Genomic DNA, 20,801 nt, shown 5'->3' with positions numbered 1-20,801 from the left:
CGGACTGGGGAACAGTGGGATATAGAGAGGGACACACTGGGGAACAGTGGGATTTAGAGAGGGGACGTACTGGGGAACAGTGGGACATAGAGATGGGACACACTGGGGAACAGTGGGACATAGAGAGGGGACACACTGGGGAACAGTGGGATTTAGAGAGGGGACACACTGGGGAACAGTGGGATATAGAGAGGGGACACACTGGGGAACAGTGGGATAGCGAGAGGGGACACATCTGGGGAACAGTGGGATACAGAGAGGGGACACACTGGGGAACAGTGGGATATAGAGAGGGGACGGACTGGGGAACAGTGGGATATAGAGAGGGACACACTGGGGAACAGTGGGATATAGAGAGGGGACGGACTGGGGAACAGTGGGATATCGAGAGGTGACACACTGGTGAACAGTGGTATTTAGAGAGGGGACGGACTGGGGAACAGTGGGATATAGAGAGGGGACACATCTGGGGAACAGTGGGATATAGAGAGGGGACACACTGGGGAACAGTGGGATATAGAGAGGGGACACATCTGGGGAACAGTGGGATATAGAGAGGGGACACACTGGGGAACAGTGGGATATAGAGAGGGGACACATCTGGGGAACAGTGGGATATAGAGAGGGGACACACTGGGGAACAGTGGGATTTAGAGAGGGGACGGACTGGGGAACAGTGTGATATAGAGAGGGACACACTGGGGAACAGTGGGATATAGAGAGGGGACACACTGGGGAACAGTGGGATATAGAGAGGGGACACACTGGGGAACAGTGGGATATAGAGAGGGACACACTGGGGAACAGTGGGATATAGAGAGGGGACGGACTGGGGAACAGTGGGATATAGAGAGGGGACACACTGGGGAACAGTGGGATATAGAGAGGGACACACTGGGGAACAGTGGGATACAGAGAGGGGACGGTGTGGGGAACAGTGGGATATAGAGAGGGACACACTGGGGAACAGTGGGATTTAGAGAGGGGACGGACTGGGGAACAGTGGGATATAGAGAGGGACACACTGGGGAACAGTGGGATACAGAGAGGGGACGGTGTGGGGAACAGTGGGATATAGAGAGGGGACACACTGGGGAACAGTGGTATATAGAGAGGGGACACACTGGGGAACAGTGGGATACAGAGAGGGGACACACTGGGGAACAGTGGGATATAGAGAGGGGACACACTGGGGAACAGTGGGATTTAGAGAGGGGACGGACTGGGGAACAGTGTGATATAGAGAGGGACACACTGGGGAACAGTGGGATATAGAGAGGGGACACACTGGGGAACAGTGGGATATAGAGAGGGGACACACTGGGGAACAGTGGGATATAGAGAGGGACACACTGGGGAACAGTGGGATATAGAGAGGGGACGGACTGGGGAACAGTGGGATATAGAGAGGGGACACACTGGGGAACAGTGGGATATAGAGAGGGACACACTGGGGAACAGTGGGATACAGAGAGGGGACGGTGTGGGGAACAGTGGGATATAGAGAGGGGACACACTGGGGAACAGTGGGATATAGAGAGGGGACACACTGGGGAACAGTGGGATTTAGAGAGGGGACGGACTGGGGAACAGTGTGATATAGAGAGGGACACACTGGGGAACAGTGGGATATAGAGAGGGGACACACTGGGGAACAGTGGGAGATAGAGAGGGGACACACTGGGGAACAGTGGGATATAGAGAGGGGACACACTGGGGAACAGTGGGATATAGAGAGGGACACACTGGGGAACAGTGGGATATAGAGAGGGGACGGACTGGGGAACAGTGGGATATAGAGAGGGGACACTCTGGGTAACAGTGGGATATAGAGAGGGACACACTGGGGAACAGTGGGATACAGAGAGGGGACGGTGTGGGGAACAGTGGGATATAGAGAGGGGACACACTGGGGAACAGTGGGATATGGAGAGGGGACGGACTGGGGAACAGTGGGATATGGAGAGGGGATACACTGGGGAACAGTGGGATATAGAGAGGGGACACACTGGGGAACAGTGGGATACGGAGAGGGGACGGACTGGGGAACAGTGGGATATGGAGAGGGGATACACTGGGGAACAGTGGGATATAGAGAGGGGATACACTGGTGAACAGTGGGATATAGAGAGGGGACACACTGGGGAACAGTGGGATACAGAGAGGGGACGGACTGGGGAACAGTGGGATATGGAGAGGGGATACACTGGGGAACAGTGGGATATAGAGAGGGGACACACTGGGGAACAGTGGGATACAGAGAGGGGACGGACTGGGGAACAGTGGGATATGGAGAGGGGATACACTGGGGAACAGTGGGATATAGAGAGGGGATACACTGGGGAACAGTGGGATATAGAGAGGGGACACACTGGGGAACAGTGGGATATAGAGAGGGGACACACTGGGGAACAGTGGGATACAGAGAGGGGAACAGTGGGATATGGAGAGGGGATACACTGAGGAACAGTGGGATATAGAGAGGGGACGGACTGGGGAACAGTGGGATATAGAGAGGGGACACACTGGGGATCAGTGGGATATAGAGAGGGGACACACTGGGGAACAGTGGGATATAGAGAGGGGACGGACTGGGGAACAGTGGGATATAGAGAGGGGACACACTGGGGAACAGTGGGATACAGAGAGGGGAACAGTGGGATATGGAGAGGGGATACACTGAGGAACAGTGGGATATAGAGAGGGGACGGACTGGGGAACAGTGGGATATAGAGAGGGGACACACTGGGGATCAGTGGGATATAGAGAGGGGACACACTGGGGAACAGTGGGATATGGAGAGGGGATACACTGGGGAACAGTGGGATATAGAGAGGGGATACACTGGGGAACAGTGGGATATAGAGAGGGGACACACTGGGGAACAGTGGGATATAGAGAGGGGACACACTGGGGAACAGTGGGATACAGAGAGGGGAACAGTGGGATATGGAGAGGGGATACACTGGGGAACAGTGGGATATAGAGAGGGACGGACTGGGGAACAGTGGGATATAGAGAGGGACGGACTGGGGAACAGTGGGATATAGAGAGGGGACACACTGGGGATCTGTGGGATATAGAGAGGGGACACACTGGGGAACAGTGGGATATAGAGAGGGACGCACTGGGGAACAGTGGGATATAGAGAGGGACGCACTGGGGAACAGTGGGATATAGAGAGGGGACGGTGTGGGGAACAGTGGGATATAGAGAGGGACGCACTGGGGAACAGTGGGATATAGAGAGGGAACACACTGGGGAACAGTGTGATATAGAGAGGGGGGACACTGGGGAACAGTGGGATATAGAGAGGGGACGCACTGGGGAACAGTGGGATATAGAGAGGGGACACAGTGGGGAACAGTGGGATATAGGGAGGGGACGGTCTGGGGAACAGTGGGATATAGAGAGGGGACGGTGTGGGGAGCAGTGGGATATAGAGATGGGACACACTGGGGAACAGTGGGATATAGAGAGGGACACACTGGGGAACAGTGGGATATAGAGAGGGGACGCACTGGGGAACAGTGGGATATAGAGAGGGACACACTGGGGAACAGTGGGATATAGAGAGGGACACACTGGGGAACAGTGGGATATAGAGAGGGGATACACTGGGGAACAGTGGGATATAGAGAGGGGACACACTGGCGAACAGTGGGATAGAGAGAGGGGACACACTGGGGAACAGTGGGATATAGAGAGGGACACACTGGGGAACAGTGGGATATAGAGAGGGGACACACTGGGGAACAGTGGGATATAGGGAGGGGACGGACTGGGGAACAGTGGGATATAGAGAGGGGACGGACTGGGGAATAGTGGGATATAGAGAGGGACACACTGGGGAACAGTGGGATATAGAGAGGGGACACACTGGGGAACAGCCTAATTATTATTTAATTGAGGATTTAATATAGCGATAGAAAGGTATTTGTCCAGATAACTGATGTGAGCTGTGTTGGCTCTGCTGAGAAAACGACGTTTATGGATTGAATTAAGATGTAAAATTGTGGCAATTATCAGTCTCGATGGGCAGAATGGCCTATTGCTGTCCCAATGTTCCTCATCCACTCTGAATGTAGAAAGGGTCAGACACAGAGCTTTCCAAATGCTTAGCAGCTGGAAACCGAGTTCTAAAGAACCCTTTTCATCCCGTTACACCGGCCAGTAAATGTCACGATGCTCAGATAATGATCGGATAGTTTATTTGTCGGCCTTTTATCAAGAGGAAGAGAATTGATGTTCTGCAGCTCGGGCTAGGCCACACCTGGAGTTACTCTGAGCTCTTCTGGGTCCCACGCCTGAGGAATGATTTACTGGTCTTGGAGTTAGTGCAGTGTTGGTTTAGCAGAATTGTCCTGGGACTCCCAAGGGTTAAATGAAATGAAAAATGAAAATGAAAATCGCTTATTGTCACAAGTCGGCTTCAAATGAAGTTACTGCGAAAAGCCCCTAGTCGCCACATTCCGGCGCCTGTTCGGGGAGGCTGGTACGGGAAGGAGCCACTACAGAATCCCAGGAATTTTGAAGGTTAAGGGGTGATTTGGTCAAGGTTTTCCAGCGGGGAAGATCGAGAGGGACCGTTCCCCAGTGTGTCCCCTCACGCATTGTGGAGCCCAAAGTCGGGGAGTTCCGTTGTACACGTGCAAAACATGGCTCATTCTCAAACGGAGAACCGTGCCCTGTTCCGAACACCATCATTTTCGGAGGGATTGAAGAGATTGTTGAAAAGAGTCATGACACGTGATTCCAGGGATCAGGAGCTTCCGTTATGTGGAGAGGTTGGGACGGTTTTCCTGGGAGCAGAGAGGGTCGAGAGGAGATTTGATCGAGATGTTCGAAATCACGAGGGGGCTACAGAGAAGACGGGGAGGGGGGGGCCGTTCTCACGGATCGAGGACGAGAGGGAACAGATTTAAGGTAATCGATGAAAGAATGGATGGAGACATTCTGTCACCTGGAGAACGGTTAGGATCGGGAATGAGCTACCTGAGAGTGCTGGGAGAGGCAGATTCGATCGAGGGATTTCGACTGGGAATTGGAATATCATCGGAATGCCAAGATTTACTGAGATGCGAGGAGTGGCACGAGGTGAATTGTTTCTTCAGGGAGCTAGCACAGAGGTGATGGGCAGAATGGTCTCCTTCTGCACTCACCATCCTGCGATTCCATCCTCTAAAAGCTCAAGCTGGATAATCCCAGAGTGAGATTGGGAAACATTTCTACAAACTAAAAGGGTGATAGGAATTTGGAATTCTCTTTAGCAGTTCATGCTGGATCAATCATTAATTTAAAATCTGGATTGATAGTTCTATTGACCCAAAGTGTGAAGGGGTGTGGGTGGGAAAGGCTGTCACGTGGAACTCATCCACAGGTCATCCACGGGCTGGGGGGGCCCAATGACTTCCTTCTATTCCGAAGTTCCCGTTGGGAACCGTTAAAGATTATTAAATATGGTTCGAGAATTGGTGGCGACCCTGTTGTATTCACAATTCACATTGTTTTTATATCCTGTACCTCTAGGCTTTCTCTACAGGAGGGATTGCAAAAATAGAAATCCTGAAAAGAGCTTTGGAGAAGACCACCTATGCCTCTCTGTGTCTTCCTGAAGATGTAGCTTTCCGCTGTGTGGGCAAACTGCCCAGATATTACTACAGAGACGACGGGCTGAGAATCTGGTTCGCAATCAACAGGTCAGATTTCAACAATCACATTTTCCACCATATTCCTTTTTTTTAAAATTCGGAGTACCCAATTATTTTTCTCCAATTAAGGGGCAATTTAGCGTGGCCAATCCACCTACCCTGCACATCTTTGGGTAGTGGGGGTGAGACCCACGCAGACTCGGGGAGAATGTGCAAACTCCACACGGACAGTGACCCAGAGCCGGGTTCGAACCTGGGATCCCGGCGCCGTGAGGCAGCAGTGCTAACCACTGTGCCACCATGCCGCCCCCATATTCCAGACGTGAAGTCCGCTAAGACCTGCGAGCGACCCCCCCCCCTCCCCCGAGATGCCGATACTGAACACCCCCACTCCCCCCCCCGGCCCCAGGGTGAACGTATCCAGGTCTCCCATGTCCTCAGCGTTGTCCCCTCTGTGATTGGCACCCTGACAGTGGCAGCCTGAGCTCTCAGCTCCAATATCTCCTTTGGCGGTGAGATTTTAATCAGTTGTTGTTAATGGCGGCGGCGGCTGGTGAATATTCTCCGGTGGGATGTCCTGAAGGCAGGGCCCGCAATTATCAGGTGATGTATTAAAATGAGGCTCCCGGCCTCCCCCGGTCGGTCTCCCGCTAGGTTGCTGGGGAGGGGCCTGGAAAATCAGAGATTGTGGTCTCACTGCAGAGAATCGCCTTTTCTGATTCTCGCCTAATTCAGCGCCTGGGGTCGGTGTCCGTCCTGACCCCTAACACAGGCTCCAAATCACACCCACTGTCTCTCTGTCTGGCCGCGAGGTTTGCTAGTGTCACACGGGAGGGTTTAAACTAGTATGGCAGGGAGGTGGGCAAGGGAGCAATCGGTCAGAAGGTGAGAGCATTGAGGGAGAACTAGGGAATAGGGACAGTGGGGCTCTGAGGCAGAGCAGACAGGGAGAAGTTGCTGAACACAGCGGGTCTGGTGGCCTGAAGTGCATATGTTTTAATGCAAGAAGTATTACGGGTAAGGCAGATGAACTTAGAACTTGGATTAGTACTTGGAACTATGATGTTGTTGCCATTACAGAGACCTGGTTGAGGGAAGGGCAGGATTGGCAGCTAAACGTTCCAGGATTTAGATGTTTCAGGCGGGATAGAGGGGGATGTAAAAGGGGAGGTGAAGTTGCGCTACTGGTTAGGGAGGATATCACAGCTGTGCTGCGGGAGGACACCTCAGAGGGCAGTGAGGCTATATGGGTAGAGATCAGGAATAAGAAGGGTGCAGTCACAATGTTGGGGGTTTGCTACAGGCCTCCCAACAGCCAGCGGGCGATAGAGGAGCAGATAGGTAGACAGATTTTGGAAAAGAGTAAAAACAACAGGGTTGTGGTGATGGGAGACTTCAACTTCCCCAATATTGACTGGGACTCACTTAGTGCCAGGGGCTTAGACGTGGCGGAGTTTGTAAGGAGCATCCAGGAGGGCTTCTTAAAACAATATGTAGACAGTACAACGAGGGAAGGGGCGGTACTGGACCTGGTATTGGGGAATGAGCCCGGCCAGGTGGTAGATGTTTCAGTAGGGGAGCATTTCGGTAACAGTGACCACAATTCAGTAAGTTTTAAAGTACTGGTGGACAAGGATAAGAGTGGTCCTAGGATGAATGTGCTAAATTGGGGGAAGGCTAATTATAACAATATTAGGCGGGAACTGAAGAACATAGATTGGGGGCGGATGTTTGAGGGCAAATCAACATCTGACATGAGGGAGGCTTTCAAGTGTCAGTTGAAAGGAATTCAGGACCGGCATATTCCTGTGAGGAAGAAGGATAAATACGGCAATTTTCGGGAACCTTGGATAACGAGAGATATTGTAGGCCTCGTCAAAAAGAAAAAGGAGGCATTTGTCAGGGCTAAAAGGCTGGGAACAGACAAAGCCTGTGTGGAATATAAGGAAAGTAGGAAGGAACTTAAGCAAGGAGTCAGGAGGGCTAGAAGGGGTCACGAAAAGGCATTGGCAAATAGGGTTAAGGAAAATCCCAAGGCTTTTTACATGTACATAAAAAGCAAGAGGGTAGCCAGGGAAAGGGTTGACCCACTGAAGGATAGGCAAGGGAATCTATGTGTGGAGCCAAAGGAAATGGGCGAGGTACTAAATGAATACTTTGCATCAGTATTCACCAAAGAGAAGAAATTGGTAGATGTTGAGTCTGGAGAAGGGGGTGTAGATAGCCTGGGTCACATTGAGATCCAAAAAGACAAGGTGTTGGGTGTCTTAAAAAATATTAAGGTAGATAAGTCCCCAGGGCCTGATGGGATCGACCCCAGAATACTGAAGGAGGCTGGAGAGGAAATTGCTGAGGCCTTGACAGAAATCTTTGGATCCTCACTGTCTTCAGGGGATGTCCCGGAGGACTGGAGAATAGCTAATGTTGTTCCTCTGTTTAAGAAGGGTAGCAAGGATAATCCCGGGAACTACAGGCTGGTGAGCCTTACTTCAGTGGTAGGGAAATTACTGGAGAGAATTCTTTGAGACAGGATCTACTCCCATTTGGAAGCAAATGGACGTATTAGTGAGAGGCAGCATGGTTTTGTGAAGGGGAGGTCGTGTCTCACTAACTTGATAGAGTTTTTCGAGGAGGTCACTAAGATGATTGATGCAGGCAGGGCAGTGGATGTTGTCTATATGGACTTCAGTAAGGCCTTTGACAAGGTCCCTCATGGTAGACTAGTACAAAAGGTGAAGTCACACAGGATCAGGGGTGAGCTGGCAAGGTGGATACAGAACTGGCTAGGTCATAGAAGGCAGAGAGTAGCAATGAAAGGATGCTTTTCTAATTGGAGGGCTGTGACCAGTGGTGTTCCACAGGGATCAGTGCTGGGACCTTTGCTGTTTGTAGTATATATAAATGATTGAGGAAAATGTAGCTGGTCTGATCAGTAAGTTTGCAGACGACACAAAGGTTGGTGGAATTGCGGATAGCGATGAGGACTGTCAGAGGATACAGCAGGATTTAGATTGTTTGGAGACTTGGGCGGAGATATGGCAGATGGAGTTTAATCCGGACAAATGTGAGGTAATGCATTTTGGAAGGTCTAATGCAGGTAGGGAATATACAGTGAATGGTAGAACCCTCGAGTATTGAAAGTCAGAGAGATCTAGGAGTACAGGTCCACAGGTCACTGAAAGGGGCAACACAGGTGGAGAAGGTAGTCAAGAAGGCATACGGCATGCTTGCCTTCATTGGCCGGGGCATTGTGTATAAGAATTGGCAAGACATGTTGCAGCTGTATAGAACCTTAGTTAGGCCACACTTGGAGTATAGTGTTCAATTCTGGTCGCCACACTACCAGAAGGATGTGGAGGCTTTAGAGAGGGTGCAGAAGAGATTTACCAGGATGTTGCCTGGTATGGAGGGCATTAGCTATGAGGAGCGGTTGAATAAACTCGGTTTGTTCTCACTGGAACGAAGGAGGTTGAGGGGCGACCTGATAGAGGTCTACAAAATTATGAGGGGCATAGACAGAGTGGATAGTCAGAGGCTTTTCCCCAGGGTAGAGGGGTCAATTACTAGGGGGCATAGGTTTAAGGTGAGAGGGGCAAGGTTTAGATTAGATGTACGAGGCAAGTTTTTTACGCAGAGGGTAGTGGGTGCCTGGAACTCGCTACCGGAGGAGGTGGTGGAAGCAGGGACGATAGTGACATTTAAGAGGCATCTTGACAAATACATGAATAGGATGGGAATAGAGGGATACGGACCCAGGAAGTGTAGAAGGTTGTAGTTTAGTCGAGCAGCATGGTCGGCACGGGCTTGGTGGGCCGAAGGGTCTGTCTGTCTGTCTGTCTGTCTGTCTGTCTGTCTGTCTGTCTGTCTGTCTCTCTGTCTGTCTCTCTGTCTGTCTCTCTGTCTGTCTCTCTGTCTGTCTCTCTGTCTGTCTCTCTGTCTGTCTCTCTGTCTGTCTCTCTGTCTGTCTCTCTGTCTGTCTCTCTGTCTGTCTCTCTGTCTGTCTCTCGCTCTCTCGGCTTCATAGACCAAAGAACATACAGTGCAGAAGGAGACCATTCGGCCCATCGAGTATGCACCGACCCACTTAAGCCCTCACTTCCACCCCATCCCCGTAACACAATAACCCCTCCTCGCCTTTTTGGACACTAAGGGGCAATTTATCACGGCCAGTCCACCTAACCCGCATGTCTTTGGACTGTGGGAGGAAATCGGAGCACCCGGAGGAAACCCACGTCTCCTCCACTCTCTCTCTTTGGCCCCGTGCACTATTTCTATCTCTCCCTCTCTCTCTGACTCCATCTCTCTCTCTCATTCACTCTCTCTGTCTTTCAGCCTTTCTCTTTATGACCCATCCCTAATTGCCCCTTCAGAAGGTGGTGGGTGAGCCGCCTTCTTGAGCCGCTGCAGTCCACAGTGTAGGTACACCCACCGTGCTGTTAGGGAGGGAGTTCCAGGATGTTGCCCTAGCGACATTGAAGGAACGGCCGATATATTTCCCAGTCAGAAATGGGTTAGGGTTCACTCCCCCCCCCCCCCCACCGACGCACAGTGCCAGCCGTGTGTACCGTCTACAAGATGCACTGCAGCAACTCAGAGGTTCCTGAGGCAGCACCTTCCAAACCCACGGCCTCTACCATCTAGAGGGACAAGAGCAGCAGATACTTGGGAACTCCACCACCTGGAGGTTCCCCTCCGAGTCACTCCCCACCCCGACTGGGAATTATATAGGTGACACTCTATAGGCAGTGTTCTATAGGTGGCAATCTTTGGGTGATAATCCATATGTGGCACCCTATAGGTAGTAATCTATAGGTAGTAATCTATAGGTAGTAATCTATAGGTGGTAACCGTGTCTTTTTTGTACAGTATCAGGCTTGTTGATATTGTCCAACAATAGATGTTAACGTTGAACATAGGGTTTGAGTGGATTGACATCGTTCCTTCCTGTCCAAGGTTTGTTGAAAGCATCGTTGACGTCTACTACAAAGATGATGCCACCGTCCTGGATGATTCTGAAATCCACGAGTGGGCCATGGAGATTTTTACTGAAGGATTCTTGGCAAGACAATTGTCAGGTGTGATTTTCAAAATGTTTGCCATGCTGTGACGTTCAGTAACAATCCCTCACAATGTGCTGCCTCTGGGGTAACGGACATCTATCTTTGTGAACTGTTGGCTTTCAGCTTAGTCGAGGATGTGAGTGAAAAGACCAAGGCGCAGTAATTGGTTCCGGTGTTAATAAATCCCCACACTCACAATGGTACGATATTACACAAAGTGCTTCCTCCTACCAAAACATGCGCCTGTCCCTACTGGACAGGGGGAGGAAGGGGGGGGGTGAGGAATGGGGGCGGGAGGAATGGGGGCGGGAGGAATGGGGGCGGGAGGAATGGGGGCGGGAGGAATGGGGGCGGGAGGAATGGGGGCGGGAGGAATGGGGGCGGGAGGAATGGGGGCGGGAGGAATGGGGGCGGGAGGAATGGGGGCGGGAGGAATGGGGGCGGGAGGAATGGGGGCGGGAGGAATGGGGGCGGGAGGAATGGGGGCGGGAGGAATGGGGGCGGGAGGAATGGGGGCGGGAGGAATGGGGGCGGGAGGAATGGGGGCGGGAGGAATGGGGGCGGGAGGAATGGGGGCGGGAGGAATGGGGGCGGGAGGAATGGGGGCGGGAGGAATGGGGGCGGGAGGAATGGGGGCGGGAGGAATGGGGGCGGGAGGAATGGGGGCGGGAGGAATGGGGGCGGGAGGAATGGGGGCGCGAGGAATGGGGGCGCGAGGAATGGGGGCGCGAGGAATGGGGGCGCGAGGAATGGGGGCGCGAGGAATGGGGGCGCGAGGAATGGGGGCGCGAGGAATGGGGGCGGAGGAATGGGGGCGGAGGAATGGGGGCGGAGGAATGGGGGGTGGAATGGGGGGAGGAATGGGGGGAGGAATGGGGGGAGGAATGGGGGGTGGAATGGGGGAGGAATGAGCGGGAATGGGGGGAGGAATGGGGAGGAATGGGGGAGGAATGAGCGGGAATGGGGGGAGGAATGGGGGGGGAATGGGGCGAGGAATGAGGGGGAGGAATGAGGGGGAGGAATGGGGAGTGGTGGAGCAGTAATTACAACACTAATCTTAAAACATTTTCAGTGATCAACTGGCTACTCAATGGATCCAATTAATCAATGGAACTGATTAATCAATGGAACTGGTTAATCAAATAACTGATTAATCAATGGAACTGGTTATCCATGGATCTGATTAATCATGGAACTGGTTATCCATGGATGCAGTTAATCAGTGGAACTAGTTAATCAATGCAACTGGTTAATGAATGGATCTGATTAATCAATGGACATAGTTAATCAATGGGACTGGTGGAATAAGATCTCCCCCGCTGTGTTCGGGGAGGGCTGGCCAGCTGGGTCCATAAATCTGTCTAATAAAAGCCGGCCCTGACTGGGACCGGTGTGATCGGTAATCCTGTTTGGGACCTTTGCTTAAACCTTGTTTCACTGACTTTCTCCTGAGCTTTTCAGATTTAACAACGAGAATGGCTGATTTATTTCACGCTGTTGCTCTGGAAGTTAAGATAAAGGCTGGGATTTTAAAATGAATGCTTTACAAATGTGAGGTAATGCATTTTGGAAGGGCTAATGCAGGTAGGGAATATACAGTGAATGGTAGAACCCTCAAGAGTATTGAAAGTCAGAGAGATCTAGGAGTACAGGTCCACAGGTCATTGAAAGGGGCAACACAGGTGGAGAGGGTAGTCAAGAAGGCAAACGGCATGCTGGCCTTCATTGGCCGAGGCATTGAGTATAAGAATTGGCAAGTCATGTTGCAGCTGTATAGAACCTTAGTTAGGCCACACTTGGAGTATAGTGTTCAATTCTGGTCGCCACACTACCAGAAGGATGTGGAGGCTTTAGAGAGGGTGCAGAAGAGATTTACCAGAATGTTGCCTGGTATGGAGGGCATAAGCTATGAGGAGCGGTTGAATAAACTCGGTTTGTTCTCACTGGAACGAAGGAGGTTGAGGGGCGACCTGATAGAGGTATACAAAATTATGAGGGGCATAGACAGAGTGGATAGTCAGAGGCTTTTCCCCAGGGTAGAGCGGTCAATTACTAGGGGGCATAGTTTTAAGGTGAGAGGGGCAAGGTTTAGAGTAGATGTACGAGGCAAGTTTTTTTACGCAGAGGGTAGTGGGTACCTGGAACTCGCTACCGGAGGAGGTGGTGGAAGCAGGGACGATAGGGACATTTAAGGGGCATCTTGACAAATACATGAATAGGATGGGAATAGAAGGATACGGACCCAGGAAGTGTAGAAGATTGTAGTTTAGTCGGGCAGCATGGTCGGCACGGGCTTGGAGGGCCGAAGGGCCTGTTCCTGTGCTGTACATTTCTTTGTTCTTTGTTCTTTGTACCCCTCCTCCAAATGTCGCCACCCAGTCGCTGCCCCTGCCCACTGCTGGCGAGAGTGTAATATCCAGGTAACAGTTACAAACACCAAGACCCGCAAAGTTCAACTCACAGCTGAAGAGGAAAATCATTCTTGTACAAACTGGATCAGCTGAGTGCAAGGGCCTTCTAGTTTTGGAAGTCCGGTCCTGATGTTGGGCTGTCTAAAATGGAGCTTGTAGAGTTCCTGCGATGGCTTCCACTGCCGAATTGCTGGAGGTTGCAGGTGAGCTTATTGGTGGGATCAGATTCACAGGGAAGAGAGAGAATCCTTTGTTCTATTCTCCAATTGTCGGCCACATTTAGCCGCATGTTAACTTTACAACAGATTAATTTCTGCACAGATTTCTGCACAGGTAGCTTCCTCTGTCCCTCCCTGGGGGTTTCTGCGTCACTGAAGATGTTTATTTAGCCGTTTGGTTTGGGTTTGAGCGTTGGCAGTTTCTAGCTGTCCTTCTCTGTTATTCTGGGCGGGCAAACCCAAGCGGACACGGTTTTTATTTTTAAAAAATGCCAAGTCATCTTCGAAACAAGATAACTTCAAACATCCCTCCTCCCACACGGGGTCCTTATCTTTAGCTGTGGCCAAGATTGTCCGTACCTTGCCGAGGCCTCGCAGTCAACATCCGTGTTCGCAAGAAAGACGTCAGTCTCATTGGGGTTTTGCATTTACAGATTCGAAACACTCATTCCATTTTCAAATCTCCTTCTTATAGACGTGTCTGCGGATTTCTCCTCTGCAGAGATTCCTGTGGGAATCCATATGGTGAACCGTCTTTAGACACAGTCACAGATCTAGGTCCCGTTACGGGGCGGGACGGTGAGGGGGGGGAGGCGGGACGGTGAGGGGGGGGGGGCGGGACGGTGAGGGGGGGGCGGCGGGACGGTGAGGGGGGGGCGGCGGGACGGTGAGGGGGGGGGCGGCGGGACGGTGAGGGGGGGGGCGGCGGGACGGTGAGGGGGGGTCGGGGCGGTGAGGGGGGGGGCGGGGCGGTGAGGGGGGGGGCGGGGCGGTGAGGGGGGGGGCGGGGCGGTGAGGGGGGGGGGCGGGGCGGTGAGGGGGGGGGCGGGGCGGTGAGGGGGGGGGCGGGGCGGTGAGGGGGGGGCGGGGCGGTGAGGGGGGGGGCGGGGCGGTGAGGGGGGGGGCGGGGCGGTGAGGGGGGGGGGCGGGGCGGTGAGGGGGGGGGGCGGGGCGGTGAGGGGGGGGGGGCGGGGCGGTGAGGGGGGGGGGCGGGGCGGTGAGGGGGGGGGGCGGGGCGGTGAGGGGGGGGGGCGGGGCGGTGAGGGGGGGGGGGCGGGGCGGTGAGGGGGGGGGGCGGGGCGGTGAGGGGGGGGGGGGGGCGGGGCGGTGAGGGGGGGGGGCGGGGCGGTGAGGGGGGGGGGCGGGGCGGTGAGGGGGGGGGGCGGGGCGGTGAGGGGGGGGGGCGGGGCGGTGAGGGGGGGGGGCGGGGCGGTGAGGGGGGGGGGCGGGGCGGTGAGGGGGGGGGGCGGGGCGGTGAGGGGGGGGGGCGGGGCGGTGAGGGGGGGGGGGGGCGGTGAGGGGGGGGGGGGGGCGGTGAGGGGGGGGGGGCGGGGCGGTGAGGGGGGGAGGGCGGGGCGGTGAGGGGGGAGGGCGGGGCGGTGAGGGGGGAGGGCGGGGCGGTGAGGGGGGAGGGCGGGGCGGTGAGGGGGGAGGGCGGGGCGGTGAGGGGGGAGGGCGGGGCGGTGAGGGGGGGGGCGGGGCGGTGAGGGGGGGGCGGGGCGGTGAGGGGGGGGCGGGGCGGTGAGGGGGGGGCGGGGCGGTGAGGGGGGGGCGGGGCGGTGAGGGGGGGGGCGGGGCGGTGAGGGGGGGGGGGGGGCGGGGCGGTGAGGGGGGGGGCGGGGCGGTGAGGGGGGGGGCGGTGAGGGGGGGGGCGGGGCGGTGAGGGGGGGGGCGGGGCGGTGAGGGGGGGGGGCGGTGAGGGGGGCGGGGCGGTGAGGGGGGGCGGGGCGGTGAGGGGGGGGCGGTGAGGGGGGGGGGCGGTGAGGGGGGGGGGCGGTGAGGGGGGGGGGCGGTGAGGGGGGGGGGCGGTGAGGGGGGGGGGCGGGGCGGTGAGGGGGGGGGCGGGGCGGTGAGGGGGGGGGCGGGGCGGTGAGGGGGGGGGCGGGGCGGTGAGGGGGGGGGGCGGGGCGGTGAGGGGGGGCGGGGCGGTGAGGGGGGGGCGGGGCGGTGAGGGGGGGGCGGGGCGGTGAGGGGGGGGCGGGGCGGTGAGGGGGGGGCGGGGCGGTGAGGGGGGGGCGGGGCGGTGAGGGGGGGGCGGGGCGGTGAGGGGGGGGCGGGGCGGTGAGGGGGGGGCGGGGCGGTGAGGGGGGGGCGGGGCGGTGAGGGGGGGGCGGGGCGGTGAGGGGGGGGCGGGGCGGTGAGGGGGGGGCGGGGCGGTGAGGGGGGGGGCGGGGCGGTGAGGGGGGGGGCGGGGCGGTGAGGGGGGGGGCGGGGCGGTGAGGGGGGGGGCGGGGCGGTGAGGGGGGGGGCGGGGCGGTGAGGGGGGGGGCGGGGCGGTGAGGGGGGGGGCGGGGCGGTGAGGGGGGGGCGGGGCGGTGAGGGGGGGGCGGGGCGGTGAGGGGGGGGCGGGGCGGTGAGGGGGGGGCGGGGCGGTGAGGGGGGGGCGGGGCGGTGAGGGGGGGGCGGGGCGGTGAGGGGGGGGCGGGGCGGTGAGGGGGGGGCGGGGCGGTGAGGGGGGGCGGGGCGGTGAGGGGGGGGCGGGGCGGTGAGGGGGGGGCGGGGCGGTGAGGGGGGGGCGGGGCGGTGAGGGGGGGGCGGGGCGGTGAGGGGGGGGCGGGGCGGTGAGGGGGGGGCGGGGCGGTGAGGGGGGGGCGGGGCTGAGGGGGGGGCGGTGAGGGGCGGGGCGGTGAGGGGGGGGGCGGTGAGGGGGGGGCGGGGCGGTGAGGGGGGGCGGGGCGGGGCGGTGAGGGGGGGCGGGGCGGGGCGGTGAGGGGGGGCGGGGCGGGGCGGTGAGGGGTGGCGGGGCGGTGAGGGGGGGCGGGGCGTTGAGGGGGGGGCGGGGCGTTGAGGGGGGCGGGGCGTTGAGGGGGGCGGGGGGCGGGGTGAGGGGGGGGCGGGGGGGCGGGGTGAGGGGGGGGCGGGGTGAGGGGGGGGCGGGGTGAGGGGGGGGCGGGGGGGCGGGGTGAGGGGGGGCGGGGGGGCGGGGTGAGGGGGGGGCGGGGGGGCGGGGTGAGGGGGGGGCGGGGGGGCGGGGGGGCGGGGCGGTGAGGGGGGGCGGGGGGGGCGGGGCGGTGAGGGGGGGCGGGGGGGGCGGGGGGACGGGGCGGTGAGGGGGGGCGGGGGGGGCGGGGCGGTGAGGGGGGGGCGGGGCGTTGAGGGGGGGGCGGGGCGGTGAGGGGGGGGCGGGGCGGTGAGGGGGGGGCGGGGCGGTGAGGGGGGGGCGGGGCGGTGAGGGAGGGGGCGGGGCGGTCGGGGGGGCGGGGCGGTGAGGGGGGGGGGCGGGGCGGTGAGGGGGGGGGCGGCGGGGCGGTGAGGGGGGGGGGGCGGCGGGGCGGTGAGGGGGGGGGGGCGGCGGGGCGGTGAGGGGGGGGGGGCGGCGGGGCGGTGAGGGGGGGGGGGGCGGCGGGGCGGTGAGGGGGGGGGCGGCGGGCGGTGAGGGGGGGCGGCGGGGCGGTGAGGGGGGGGCGGCGGGGCGGTGAGGGGGGGGGCGGCGGGGCGGTGAGGGGGGGGCGGCGGGGCGGTGAGGGGGGGGGCGGCGGGGCGGTGAGGGGGGGGCGGCGGGGCGGTGAGGGGGGGGGCGGCGGGGCGGTGTGAGGGGGGGGGCGGCGGGGCGGTGAGGGGGGGGCGGGGCGGTGAGGGGGGGGCGGGGCGGTGAGGGGGGGGCGGGGCGGTGAGGGGGGGGCGGGGCGGTGAGGGGGGGGCGGGGCGGTGAGGGGGGGGCGGGGCGGTGAGGGGGGGGGCGGGGCGGTGAGGGGGGGCGGGGCGGTGAGGGGGGGCGGGGCGGTGAGGGGGGGCGGGGCGGTGAGGGGGGGCGGGGCGGTGAGGGGGGGCGGGGCGGTGAGGGGGGGCGGGGCGGTGAGGGGGGGGCGGGGCGGGGCGGTGAGGGGGGGGCGGGGCGGTGAGGGGGGGGCGGGGCGGTGAGGGGGGGGCGGGGCGGTGAGGGGGCGGGGCGGTGAGGGGGCGGGGCGGTGAGGGGGGGGCGGGGCGGTGAGGGGGGCGGCGGGGCGGTGAGGGGGGGCGGGGCGGTGAGGGGGGGGCGGGGCGGTGAGGGGGGGCGGGGCGGTGAGGGGGGGCGGGGCGGTGAGGGGGGGCGGGGCGGTGAGGGGGGGGCGGGGCGGTGAGGGGGGGGCGGGGCGGTGAGGGGGGGGCGGGGCGGTGAGGGGGGGGCGGGGCGGTGAGGGGGGGCGGGGCGGTGAGGGGGGGGCGGGGCGGTGAGGGGGGGCGGGGCGGTGAGGGGGGGGCGGGGCGGTGAGGGGGGGGCGGGGCGGTGAGGGGGGGGCGGGGCGGTGAGAGGGGGGGGGCGGGGCGGTGAGAGGGGGGGGCGGGGCGGTGAGGGGGGGGCGGGGCGGTGAGGGGGGGGCGGGGCGGTGAGGGGGGGGGCGGTGAGGGGGGGCGGTGAGGGGGGGGCGGGGCGGTGAGGGGGGGGCGGGGCGGTGAGGGGGGGGCGGGGCGGTGAGGGGGGGGCGGGGCGGTGAGGGGGGGGCGGGGCGGTGAGGGGGGGGGCGGGGCGGTGAGGGGGGCGCGGGGCGGTGAGGGGGGCGCGGGGCGGTGAGGGGGGCGCGGGGCGGTGAGGGGGGCGCGGGGCGGTGAGGGGGGGGCGGGGCGGTGAGGGGGGGGCGGGGCGGTGAGGGGGGGGCGGGGCGGTGAGGGGGGGGCGGGGCGGTGAGGGGCGGTGAGGGGGGGGCGGGGCGGTGAGGGGGGGCGGGGCGGTGAGGGGGGCGGGGCGGTGAGGGGGGGGCGGGGCGGTGAGGGGGGGCGGGGCGGTGAGGGGGGGGCGGGGCGGTTGGGGGGGCGGGGCGGTAGGGGGGGCGGGGCGGTAGGGGGGGGCGGGGTTGTAGGGGGGGGCGGCGGGGCGGTGAGGGGGGGGCGGGGCGGTGAGGGGGGGCGGGGCGGTGAGGGGGGGCGGGGCGGTGAGGGGGGGGCGGGGCGGTGAGGGGGGGGCGGGGCGGTGAGGGGGGGGCGGGGCGGTGAGGGGGGGGCGGGGCGGTGAGGGGGGGGCGGGGCGGTGAGGGGGGGGGCGGGGCGGTGAGGGGGGGGGCGGGGCGGTGAGGGGGGGGCGGGGCGGTGAGGGGGGGGCGGGGCGGTGAGGGGGGGCGGGGCGGTGAGGGGGGGGGCGGGGCGGTGAGGGGGGGGCGGGGCGGTGAGGGGGGGGCGGGGCGGTGAGGGGGGGGCGGGGCGGTGAGGGGGGGTCGGGGCGGTGAGGGGGGGTCGGGGCGGGGCGGTAGGGGGGGGCGGGGTGGTGGGGGGGGCGGGGCGGTAGGGGGGGCGGGGCGGTAGGGGGGGCGGGGCGGTGAGGGGGGGGCGGGGCGGTGAGGGGGGGGCGGGGCGGTGCGGGGGGGCGGTAGGGGCGGTGAGGGGGGGCGGGGCGGTGAGGGGGGCGGGGCGGGGCGGTGAGGGGGGCGGGGCGGTGAGGGGGGCGGGGCGGGCGGGGCGGTGAGGGGGGGGCGGGGCGGTGAGGGGGGGGCGGGGCGGTGAGGGGGGGGCGGGGCGGTGAGGGGGGGGCGGGGCGGTGGGGGCGGGGCGGTGGGGGCGAGGGGGGGGCGGTGGGGGGGGGGGCGGTGAGGGGGGGCGGGGCGGGGCGGTGGGGGGGGGGAGGGGGGGTGAGGGGGGGGTGGCGGTGAGGGGGGGGTGGCGGTGAGGGGGGGGGCGGTGAGGGGGGGGCGGTGAGGGGGGGGGGCGCGGTGAGGGGGGGGGCGCGGTGAGGGGGGGGGGGCGGTGAGGGGGGGGGCGGGCGGTGAGAGGGGGGGGGGCGGTGAGGGGGGGGGGGGCGCTGAGGGGGGGGCGGGCGGTGAGGGGGGGGGGCGGGCGGTGAGGGGGGGGCGGGCGGTGAGGGGGGGGGGCGGGCGGTGAGGGGGGGGGCGGTGAGAGGGGGGGGCGGGCGGTGAGAGGGGGGGGGCGGTGAGAGGGGGGGGCGGGCGGTGAGAGGTGGGGGCGCGGTGAGGGGGGGGGCGGTGAGGGGGGGGGGCGGTGAGGGGGGGGGGGCGGGCGGTGAGGGGGGGGGGCGGGCGGTGAGGGGGGGGGCGGGCGGTGAGGGGGGGGGGCGGGCGGTGAGGGGGGGGGGCGGGCGGTGAGGGGGGGGGGCGGGCGGGTGAGGGGGGGGGGCCTGGGCGGTGAGGGGGGGGGGGGCGGTGAGGGGGGGGCCTGGGCGGTGAGGGGGGGGCCTGGGCGGTGAGGGGGGGGCCTGGGCGGTGAGGGGGGGGGGGGCCGGTGAGGGGGGGGCAGGACGGTGAGGGGGGGGCAGGACGGTGAGGGGGGGGCAGGACGGTGAGGGGGGGGCAGGACGGTGAGGGGGGGGCAGGACGGTGAGGGGGGGGGCAGGACGGTGAGGGGGGGGCAGGACGGTGAGGGGGGGGCAGGACGGTGAGGGGGGGGCAGGACGGTGAGGGGGGGCAGGACGGTGAGGGGGGGGCAGGACGGTGAGGGGGGGGCAGGACGGTGAGGGGGGGCAGGACGGTGAGGGGGGGGCAGGACGGTGAGGGGGGGGCAGGACGGTGAGGGGGGGCAGGACGGTGAGGGGGGGGCAGGACGGTGAGGGGGGGGCAGGACGGTGAGGGGGGGGCAGGACGGTGAGGGGGGGGGCAGGACGGTGAGGGGGGGGGCAGGACGGTGAGGGGGGGGCAGGACGGTGAGGGGGGGGGCAGGACGGTGAGGGGGGGGGCAGGACGGTGAGGGGGGGGGCAGGACGGTGAGGGGGGGGCAGGACGGTGAGGGGGGGGGCAGGACGGTGAGGGGGGGGGCAGGACGGTGAGGGGGGGGGCCTGGGCGGTGAGGGGGGGGCAGGACGGTGAGGGGGGCAGGACGGTGAGGGGGGCAGGACGGTGAGGGGTGCAGGGTGAGGGGGGGGCAGGACGGTGAGGGGGGGGCAGGACGGTGAGGGGGGGGCAGGACGGTGAGGGGGGGGCAGGACGGTGAGGGGGGGGCAGGACGGTGAGGGGGGGGGCAGGACGGTGAGGGGGGGGGCAGGACGGTGAGGGGGGGGGCAGGACGGTGAGGGGGGGGCAGGACGGTGAGGGGGGGGCAGGACGGTGAGGGGGGGGCAGGACGGTGAGGGGGGGGCAGGACGGTGAGGGGGGGGCAGGACGAGGGGGGGCGGGACAGTGAGGGGGGGCAGGACGGTGAGGGGGGGCAGGACGGTGAGGGGGGGCAGGACGGTGAGGGGGGGCAGGACGGTGAGGGGGGGCAGGACGGTGAGGGGGGGCAGGACGGTGAGGGGGGGCAGGACGGTGAGGGGGGGCAGGACGGTGAGGGGGGGGGCAGGACGGTGAGGGGGGGGCAGGACGGTGAGGGGGGCAGGACGGTGAGGGGGGCAGGACGGTGAGGGGGGCAGGACGGTGAGGGGGGGGCAGGACGGTGAGGGGGGGGCAGGACGGTGAGGGGGGGGCAGGACGGTGAGGGGGGGGCAGGACGAGGGGGGCGGGACAGTGAGGGGGGGCAGGACGGTGAGGGGGGGGCAGGACGAGGGGGGCGGGACAGTGAGGGGGGGCAGGACGGTGAGGGGGGGGCAGGACCATGGTGCATAGT

General features: G+C 63.2%; 2 protein-coding genes across 2 annotated transcripts in view; one reads left to right on the top strand and one right to left on the bottom strand.

The window, feature by feature from the left end:
* The window catches only part of LOC140404551 (ephrin-B1-like), a 536,635-nt gene that overhangs the window by 277,496 nt on the left and 238,338 nt on the right, over positions 1 to 20,801 (bottom strand). The window lies entirely within an intron of this gene.
* Positions 1 to 20,801, top strand: part of LOC140404620 (polyunsaturated fatty acid lipoxygenase ALOX15B-like) — a 73,087-nt gene that overhangs the window by 35,721 nt on the left and 16,565 nt on the right. The window contains exons 8-9 of the mRNA XM_072493224.1: positions 5,530 to 5,699; positions 10,605 to 10,726. Of these exons, the coding sequence (XP_072349325.1) occupies positions 5,530 to 5,699; positions 10,605 to 10,726 (292 nt within the window). The remainder of the gene's footprint in view (positions 1 to 5,529; positions 5,700 to 10,604; positions 10,727 to 20,801) is intronic.

This window comes from Scyliorhinus torazame, chromosome 31 (assembly GCF_047496885.1).
Source record: "Scyliorhinus torazame isolate Kashiwa2021f chromosome 31, sScyTor2.1, whole genome shotgun sequence".
Classification (NCBI taxonomy): domain Eukaryota; kingdom Metazoa; phylum Chordata; class Chondrichthyes; order Carcharhiniformes; family Scyliorhinidae; genus Scyliorhinus; species Scyliorhinus torazame.
This window is presented reverse-complemented; position numbering and strand designations above follow the sequence as displayed.